General features: G+C 36.5%; 1 protein-coding gene across 1 annotated transcript in view; it reads left to right on the top strand.

Annotated features, from left to right (window-relative positions):
- The first annotated feature begins 2146 nt into the window (after window positions 1-2146).
- The window catches only part of LOC124555732 (early endosome antigen 1-like), a 207129-nt gene continuing 198665 nt past the window's right edge, over window positions 2147-10610 (top strand). Inside the window, exon 1 of the mRNA XM_047129754.1 lies at window positions 2147-2417. Within this exon, the coding sequence (XP_046985710.1) occupies window positions 2376-2417 (42 nt within the window). The 5' untranslated portion in view covers window positions 2147-2375. The remainder of the gene's footprint in view (window positions 2418-10610) is intronic.

Raw genomic sequence — 10610 nt, 5'->3', positions numbered from 1 at the left:
TGTGTCTGTCTCTGTTTAAATTTCCATATTTTTTATGAAGTACATGTAAGTAACATGTTTAACCAAAAATCTTTCTCATAGTAACATGTATTGCTATAGGGATAAATGGAACATAGAACTAATTGATTAATTTATAATCCATCATTCAATGAGATCTCTATTCACAGTAACCACTATGACAAATACCACCAACAGGAATGGCATTTGTCGATTTTTCAGGATTATTTCATAATTTAGTTATGTATTGGTTACCTAAATTGTCATATAACTGAGTAATATTCAATTTCATGTGTCTAAAGTGTGCAAAAATGAACTCATACTTCTACAAACCTAATAAGTTTCATCTATTTTGTTAAATATTTAGCCTGAAATTTGTGAAATAATTTCTCCCAGATTTTTCGTGACTGACCCACATTCTGATTTCTCAGTTTTTACATGACTTTTCTGATATGAAAGAGTGCTCTAAAGACTAAGATGTATGTTCAAAGGAAATATTTTGTACCAAAATATTAAAAATTAGGTTCATTCGCCAAAACACAGAAATCAAATCAAAAAATGGAAAGAAACTTACCTTCAAAACGAAAAACCAACAATTTTAAAAATTATTTATATCAAAAAAAGTATCACATTGAAAATAGAACAATTATTACAAAATCCATGGTAATTATTTTCAGTCAGTATTAACATCCCACTGAAACAACAGGATTCAATTCTGGTATACTGAAGAAAGTTAACAATACAAGTGGTGTTTCATTTTTGATTATATTCTTCCATTCATATTCCGAGGAACCTGCTTTCACAGTCCCTTTCAAGATTATCCTACACTTCTCAATACAGGTAGTAGTAGATCCTTTCATATCATCAGCAGGCAATTTCTGTACCATGTATCTAACATACATAAATTTACCTCATTTCAATGCCTCCTTCTATTATGATGTTTTATAAATGAAGTTTTCAATTTATACGTAACTGAGTATTTCAGTCAGATTATTATATCCCATTTCCATTTCTTCAAGTTCAGTTGAATCATCACTATAATTCCAGACTACTGCTTTCATAGGATGTCCAGTGTTATTGTTTTGTTTGGCTTTCCTTTGTTAGAATCTTTCCTAAATACTCCATTCACGGCCTTGCCATGATTCTTAACTACTTCAAAATAGCTACATTTCCTCTGTAGCTCTATTAAGTAGATATGTGCTACACTTCATGGAATCTGAAATCCAATTTTGCTTCACATTTTCCCAAATGTTTTCTAGTAACTTCTTTAGAAGAGAACAGAACCCGTCTTTACGATTTACGTATATTCCAGGACAGATGTCATCCAATTATAAATGCGAAATTACCTCTTCCACTTCTTTCTCACGTATTGATTTATTAGTGAAACATTACGTTTCTATATTAAAACACAAGCTGACTGTTGCTACCTCTAGTGGAAACTTCCAAAAATTTAAATAGTTTCTCCAAAAAAAAAAAAGGTAACTCTTTCATCTGAGAGCTGGTTTGAACATCACAGTGCACAGTGCTTTACTGCACATGGTCCTATTGGAAGTGATATACTGTTCCAACTATAAAATGTTCAACATATGTTCTAGAACTTATGGAACAGCGTGAAAATCAGAGTTCCTCTCAGATTTTCCCCGAAAAAATTATATTTAAAATCACGCACAGAAAAGCAAAGTTATCAGTATGACCAATCTCACCTAAGTTAATGGTAGTTTTTTGTTGAAAACCACTCCAAGACATAGAGTGACAGATAACAATAATTTTATATTAGTTTAGAAAGGATGTCCATGGATTAGAGTGGATTCCAGCTTGTTTCACATGAAAAGAAAAAAAAATGACGGAAGTCGTATAAAACTGCCGGTTTGTAGACATTGTTAGATAAATTTCATCATTCCAAAATAAAATACAAGTGTACGTTTACAAAAAGAAATTAACGCAAGCTGGGAGGAATATATGGATATACACGTCCTATATTCTGTAAGATATGGAACTAAAACTGATACTACTCTCAGTGATATATTTATCAGAAGTACACAGAGATAAACAGTAAATCTGATCGAATTCTGGAATCTGTTGAACAAAAGTTGCGCCGAGGGCAGTAGAGAGAGACGTCTTTGGAGGACAGTTGGAGCACATAAAACGTCAAAAAAATTTGGATTGTGTAACCATGTTTTTATCGTTGTTGTAATTAGTACGCAACAATATGAATAGTAACATCTTTGACAATTATATATCTGAGCTAATGATCACTGGTTTGAGCGCTCATTTCTGATGTTTGTAAAAGACTCTGATCGGAGTGTACTGTCACTTGTTTGCAATTGTAGTGTTTGAAATTGATTGGTGTGTTAGATGTGTACAGATTGTGAAAAACAATGTTTGATATAAAGAACATAGTTAACAGGATAAGAGACAGGGTAAGTTAAGCTTCAGGTTTTATACTGGTGTGCCGTTTTACAATTTTACACTGTGTTGACATGATAAGAGAATAGGCCTATTTAATACCTTGAATCGATGCTTAGCACAGAACTGTTTTATTGTACGTAAATCGAAGCCATAATGATGCACATATCAGTCGACACTGTAACTATCTATTACAAACACGATGAAAACCGTACCGCAGGTAGGCCTTGCCTGAAAGGCTGGGTGTTACTTCTGACCTTTGCGAATAAAATTGTTTTTCTGGGGCAACCTCTTTAAAGACAACATCTGTATTTTACACAGCCTTTACGAAAAATAAATTAAAATGTAGGTAACAATGATGTTGGCCTATGTTTGTCGCCTGCATCCATCCCCTCAACTCTTGTAGACGCATCACTATTGTATACTCACGTCCATATGCAAAAAGGCTTGCCTGAAACGGTGTGTTACCCAAGGGCATTGCTGATATAGTGTACCTCACTCTGCAGTTTGCTACATGTCTGCTTGTTTCCTCTGGTGAATATGAACTAGGACAGCATATGATTTCATTTCTAGTTCTGTATTCTCAGGGATGTTCATAATGTGCATTTCCATGACAAATTTTCTCCATCCCATAGGAGCACCTTAGTCCTAGCTCCAGCGTGTGTGTTATATGTTTTGCTAGTTTGATTATGCTGTAACTTAATGTATGATCACTGTTGTGATTAAGTTAACAATGACGCACACTGTTCTGTCTGTGAGGCACCTGCGACTACAGCACATTTTTCTGGTATTGTCTATAATCTTGTCTCACTTGCCCCGGCTGTTCAGTACTTTGAAAATGCATGTACAATAATCCTGCTATTTAAAAGCCATAAAAATTAGAAGTTCTGAACCTAACACCTGTTGGCATCGAAAAATCTTTAGACCCCAGGCTGGAAATATCTAGCAGTAGAATTACCTTTTTCCTTATGATCTTGTGAATTGTCCTTCTGCAGATAGTGATGCAAAGATTTGACTAATCATCAAGAGAAACTATGTTTGAATCATATTGGGCCATCCTTATTTAAGGTGTGCTTCAGTGATTTTAGATATTGCACAGATAGTTACTTCAAGGATGCAAAGCATGCTCATTTCCTACTGACACTGCCATACTGTGTATCAGAATGATGCATAATTGTCGCTGATGAAATTTTATCACTCATGAAATCTCCACACATTCAGTGATTTGAGTCGCGTAGCTACATGGTATCCGTTAGATCACTTGCATAGTTACGAGGAGTTTGTCACCCCTGCTTAATCAGTAGATGGGGCCCACAATTGCAGATTACATGTAGAGAGAAACGGACATCCTTTCATTTTGTTTATTCATTCATACACAATTTACATTGTATGATTGTTGTCCAGTGTGTGTGCAATGCTTACATTTTCATAAAATATGAAGGCAGTATTTCTTTATACATGCCCAATATTTATGTAGTGTGCAGTTCAAGAATTTACACTATATGCAGAAATATACTGCATGCAAAGGAAAAGTCATGCATGTCACTGCAATACATCCTATACACACCTATTATATATGTCACTGGAAATGCTTGGTGGCAGTTTTTTGTATAAAAAACCTCACTTAATTTATGTTGTCTTTCTGTCTTATTTCAAGCCTTTTGTTGCAAATATGCTAATTGTCTGGTTCCTGTATTGTGTTCACAGAAGTCTCTGTTGAATGGTGCTGTACTGTTTGCCATTAAAATGAGAATTATCTCATAGATGTAGAAACTAGGCACAATTAATATGTTGAGTTCTTTAAATAGGCCTATAGTTTTATAAGATTCCCAAACTGTTTTTTTTTTTTTTTTCTGCACCTTTTGAAGCTTTGAAATTCTTTTAGAATGTACATCTGTTGCTTTTCACTATATTGGTATACAGAACAAAATATGTGGTAAGATGTGTCTACAGTACATTTAAAGTAAGCATCCTGTATTCACAGTATATGACATTTTCTCTGTCAAAAATATGTTTGGACTTACTTCTTGAGTAGATCTTGTCAATGTGCTTCTCGTATTCAGTAATTCATCCCTCTCTATTCCCAAGAACCTATTACAATCAACTTCTAGGTCTTAACCCCAATTCGTAAGAATAAAATTATGCGTATTGTCAATTCTGTATGCTTGAATTTTTTTCTGTATATTGTTTTCTTTTCATTTATGAATAGATTATATTTCCTGAAATATATTTCTACATTTGCATGCCCTCAGTGGTTCGCCTTTCCATATCCTTTAACAAGTCACTTCACGTTAGTAGGGATTTATACTCATCGTACAGAGTTAATGGATAAATAGGGTTATTTAATACTAGTCATCAGTGGACAAGTGATACAGGAATCATACAACAAACATTGTAAACAACATAAACCTTTTGACAGTGCTAATAGCTGAATACTGAGAAGAAGTAGAGGTTCGTTGCAGTAAGAAATAGAATGCATTTTTATGCACAAATATTGGTTTTATTTATCTGATAATTCAAAGCTTCCTTAGCTTTAATGCTTATAATATGTTATCTTAACACATAATTAATTAATTAATCTATCAGTCATATTACATAGGGCCTTGTGAACCAAAGTGAGCTGGTCATGGCACAAGTCGGTGCATAGTTTGCAGAATGCTAATTAGAAAATTGACAAAGAAAGAACTAATAAAACAAAACATTGTGAGAGTGTATACAAATAACACAATTCAGAGAGAAGTTCTTAACTACTGCGAGGATCTTCTGTACAGAATGTAGAAGTGGTGTGCCAGAAGGAAACTTTTAATCTTGGATTTGAATACTTGTGGTTTATTGCTCAGTTTTTTCCATTCTGCTGGAAGCTTAATGAAAGTGAAACCTGCTCAATAAAGCACACCTTTCTGCGCAATGTTTAAGGAAGTGTTAGCAAAGTGTTTATTATTTTTCTATCTAGTGTTCACTGAGTGAGTGTTGCATTACTTTCTGTATGAGTCAATATTGTCAACAACAAATTCCATGACAGAATATGTGTACAGGGGTTGCAGTGTTAGAATTTCACAAAAGGTGAACAATGGTGTTCATGAAGTTTATGAACTGACATTGCAGATCAGTTTGACCTCTCATTTCTGGGCTAAGAATATTCGTGGTAAATGCACAGAGTTGCCTCAGAATATAAAACAATACAAGATAATAGAGTGAAAGTAAGCAAAATAAACAAGTCTCTGTGTTTCAGTGTCGGAGACAGTTGAGACCATTCTTATAGTGAAGAAGAAGGTTCTGTACAAGCTCTTCAACATGATACTACCAAGAAAGTCTTCCCTCCAACATCTGTCCAAAGAATTTAAAATGTTCAACTTTACTGACTGACAAACTTCAGAAAATAGAATTTCACTTTTACAAGAGTTCATTGTAAGCAACTGTATGCATTGTGTTTTGCTACAGTTAAGTGTTAATTTGTTCGCTTAAAGTCACACGCTGATGTTGCTGACTACCCTATTAGCTACATCATTTACATTACATTCCATGTCTTTCACATTAACACCTGTCATTTGCAAAGTGAACAGTTTTTGTGTTGTATTTAGTGGCAAATTGTTGACATACATGTTGGTTAAAACATGTAATGATGTTGCAGAATAGGTTATGTTGAAAAATAAATATTAAGAAAAAAAATAGATTTCATGTGCCATTTCCGAGTTAATTGGCATTAAATGTAGCCAATCAGACAGTTGTGCACACACATTCAAGTGGTGTGCCTGATACAATTACTGTTAATTGTTTGCATAGTGTAGATTATAACGTACTAGAGTGCTCAGCCTTTGACTTACGTTCGATCCTTAATACCATCCCATGTCCAAGTTTTGTATACTCTCATGTTCAGTTTTAGGAAACCAAACAAGAGACATTTGGCAACACTGTCTCTGGCGAGCCGCTTGAATTTGCGCACCTAACAATCTGGTTAGCTAACTTCAATTCTAATTAACTTGGAAGCATCACAATGTATTGAATTTATCTCGTAACTATTATTTCTCAGCACAACAAACCCAGCAACACCCTTAAAAGCCTCTCATTCAGGAGGACGATGGTTGAAATTCACGTCCAGCCATATCCTGATTTAGGTTTTCAGTGATTTCCGTAAATCGCTTCAGGCAAATGCCGGGATGGTTCCTTTGAAATGGCATGGCTGACTCCCTTCCCCATCATTACCTAATCACATGGGACTGATAACCTCGATTATTTGGTTCCCTCCCCCTTATCAACCAACTGTTTATTGACACTGTAGGACAACGTCCTGCTTCCTACTTTCCAGATATGAAATTAACCATTGTTGAGCTTTTGACCCTAATCCCATAATGTTACAATTCATACAAATAGATTTTATGGACCTCACATTCTTACGTTTCTTCATTCATTGAATGTCGTTGCTCATTATTATTTATCTGGTACTGCTGTGATGTTTCAGTGGATATATAACACTTTCATTGATCTACAGTGTGTAGAATGTTGACTTCAGCAGTAAAAAATGAATTAGATGACATTTTTTTGTTTTTAAATATGGCGAATAGGTACCTTTCCTCGTTGTTGTTCTTTCAGTGTGTAGGCTGAAGTCTACTTTCATGCAGATCTCCACCCTAGTCTATCCTGTGCAAGTCTCTTCATCTGTAAATAATTATTGTAACCTAGGTCTTACATCCATATGAAACTACTTTGTGTAGACGAATCCTTTTCTACAATTTTTAGCCCCCACATTTCACTCAGTTACCAAATTAATGTTTCATTGATGCTTCAGGATGTTTCCTACCAATGAATTCCTTCTTTTAGTTAAGTTATGTCAGAAATTTATTTTCTCCCCGATTTGATTCAGTACCATCTCATTAATTATTCAGTCTACCCATCTAGTCTTCGGCATTCTTGTTTAGCACCACGTTTTAAAAGCTTCTATTATCTTCTTGTCTCAGCTGCTTATTGTCAGTGTTCTACAACCATAAGATTGTGTTCTCCAGACAAATACCTTCAGAAAAGAATCCTAACACTTCAGTTTATGTTCAGCATTAACAAATTCCTCTTTTTTAAGAAATTATTTTCTTGTCTTTGTCAGTCTGTATTTTATATCCTATCTATTTTGGTCAGTGTCAGTTATTTTTCTGCGTAAATAAGAAAAGGCTTTTTAAGTTTCATGTCATTTACTACTTTTTGCTACTCAATTCCCGATATACTTTCTTCAACCTCACTTGCTCACTTCATTCACTTCTTCTGTATTCCAGTACACTTCTTTTTACTTTTGTTAGTATTATTCTTATACCTAACTTTTGAAGTCTGCATCTCTCTTCCAAGTCATTGGGTAACATCATACATTTCTCTGGAAAGCAAACTAATCAGATCTTCCTCTAGGCCATTTTCTGCCAGTCCTTTCAGCTTTCTGTGGATAATTCAAGTTAGTATTTTGCAACCATGATGTGCTAAACTGATTATTAAGTAATACTGGAACCTGTTTTTTTGGAATTGTAGTTGTTATAGAATATTTACTGAATGATCTTTACAACTTCGATGATGTATATTTCAGAAATGGGGATAAGTAGGAAGGTGCACTTTGCGGCATAATGTTCACACACACCCAAAGTATTAGTAGCTTTTAACACACTTCAGTGTGTGTGCCATTTGTAGCACGTGGGATATCTGAGCAATATTCCAGTTCCTAGCATGGCCTCATTAACATGTACAATTGTTGCTCTAATTTGAGCTTGCAGTCCTGCTGGTCGTCCTTCAGGGTCTGGTGGACAGAATCCCTCACCAAGTCCCAAAGAGAAAAAAAAAATCTAGTGGGGTTGTGCCTGAAGACCTTGGGGTCTAGGAAATGAGTCCTCCTCTGCTGATCCAGTGGCCTGGAAATGTGTTTCCAAAGCTTTCTTGATGATCGAGGCACAGTGAGTAGGGGCACCATCCTGCTGCAGCATGGTGCGAGGTTTCAGTTATTCAACCCATGGAAATGCAAACTGTTCCAGCATGTCCAGATAAACAGTTTACTCCTCTGCAAAGAAAAACAGATCCACCACTCAATCATGAAACAGGTCACAGTGGTAAACGCCTAGAATAGGGCCAGGTATGATGGGAACAGAAGAAGTTGTGTCAGCTGTTTGTGTTAGGCAGCCAATGAGAGAGCAGCGGGCAGACGACGTGCTTCAAAGTAATACATTCCGAATAAAGGGTGAAAAATTGCTGTAAATATGGTAGCTCCTTGCTTGAGTCACTCCTATTTAAACTGTGAGCTAGTATCTGCAAACAAAGGACAGTGTTGCAAGCCATGATATATTCAAAAAACCAGTGGAATATTTCTCTGCTATGTGTTGCTATGCAGTCAATCTGCATGAGCACACTGAGTAAGTGGTTCAATGTTTTTTTAGTTAAATCATGGCAGAAGGAAGGTGGATCAACGTTTATTAATATATTGAATGAAAGACTCTGTTATTAATAACCATTGATTCACCTAAATTCTCCCATGATTTAATTATAAAACATTGAAACACTTGGTGTGCTCATCCAGATAGATTGTGAAGCCATTTCACCACCACATTAGATACGGTTTTGTGTCTCTGCAATCAATTCTTGAGACATGCAGTAATGGCTTATGTTGCTATGCAGAACTAAATCACTTGAATCAGTCCACTTTATAGTACTTGTAGCCATTATCACACACAACATTTCTCTTGAAACTCACTGATAACCCAAAAAACAGCAAACAAGACTGTGGTTTCAATGTTGTCACAAGAAGTACATTGCTTCACTTCACACCCTCTCATTGGTTACGTCAAAGAATCATCCCATGGTTCTGCGAACTGACTTGTTGCCAACTTATGAGCAGTAGATAACCACCGTGACTACCGCTGGGCCACATATTGGCTTCAGCCAGCACGGATTTACCATTTCACACAATTTCCATGCTAAAGTGGAGGTTCTCAGACCCCCAGATTCTCATGTTGAGTTGGTTTGCCTTCCCAGTCACATGAAAGCCAGTTACATCCATGAACGTCACCTTTTTCAGATAGTCTGAAGCATTGTTGGTGATACTCTGATCCTCAGCTGCAAATGCTTTAAGTGCTCTGGTCATCAAGTTGAAGTGCTTGCAACAACTGCACCTTGTAGACATGAAACTTCCATCTCTTGTGTAGCATCATGTGCAACGTGGTTGGTGGTAGCTGCAACTGTTGAGAGACTTGAGGGAATGATTTGGTTGTGCTCCGGACAAATGTCTGTTGCACCCATTCCACAGCTGCATCACTTGTGCTCAGATGCCTAGAACTTGTTTTCCTCATGACATTTCCATATTTCTTGGACCTCCCGTACCACTGTCTGATGGTTGGACACGATGGTGGTGTGCTTCTGTAATGTGTGCAGAAGTTCTGCTAGGCCTGGCAGATTTGGTCTCTATCGACCATTCCACTGAATAAATAAATACGAGATCAAAGCTGTTTTTGAACAGCCTGTATTTTTATTGGTATGAAGGTATCTCAGCTGTCTCATATATCTTACATACTACACGGAATAGATGGTCACTTCTCCCAAAGATCTTAATAATTCTGAGAGAATGTTTACTACTCTAGGGACCTTGTTTCGCCTTATGTCTTTCAGTGCGCTCCCATCTCCTTTCCATCTGCTTTCTCTTCCATTTCTCAGTACTGTCTTCAAGTTTGTTTCCTGTGTATAGCCGTTCTATATATTCCTTCCACCTTTTAGCCTTGCCTTCTTTGCTCACTACTTGATGTTCTTACAGCTGCTTCTTCTTTCTCCAAGTGTTTCAATTTTCCCAGAAGTAAAACTTCAACCAGTCAAGATCGCTGTTGTACAGCATTTATTGTGATGACCAATTTCAGCTAACTACGTCACCATCATCAGATCTTCTGGAGTTCATCACAGATATACTGAAATGTACTGCAAGGTGATCTGATGATGGCAGTGTAGTTTGCTGAAACCAGTAATTACAATAAATGCTGTACTCTCACGATCACGTAATCCTCCAGTGGAATTGCGATGGTTTTTTCCACCACCTGGCTAAGCTTTACACCTGCTTTCTGCATTGTCCTACAGGAAACATGGTTCCCGGCAATGCGGACCCATGACCTCCATGGTTATAAGGGATATTATAGGAACCGTAGTGACTATAATAATGTCAGGTGGAGCTTATGTCTGGGTCCTGAACCCGGTATGTAGTGAAC

The sequence above is a fragment of the Schistocerca americana genome, chromosome X, assembly GCF_021461395.2.
Source record: "Schistocerca americana isolate TAMUIC-IGC-003095 chromosome X, iqSchAmer2.1, whole genome shotgun sequence".
In the NCBI taxonomy this organism is placed as follows: domain Eukaryota; kingdom Metazoa; phylum Arthropoda; class Insecta; order Orthoptera; family Acrididae; genus Schistocerca; species Schistocerca americana.
This window is presented reverse-complemented; position numbering and strand designations above follow the sequence as displayed.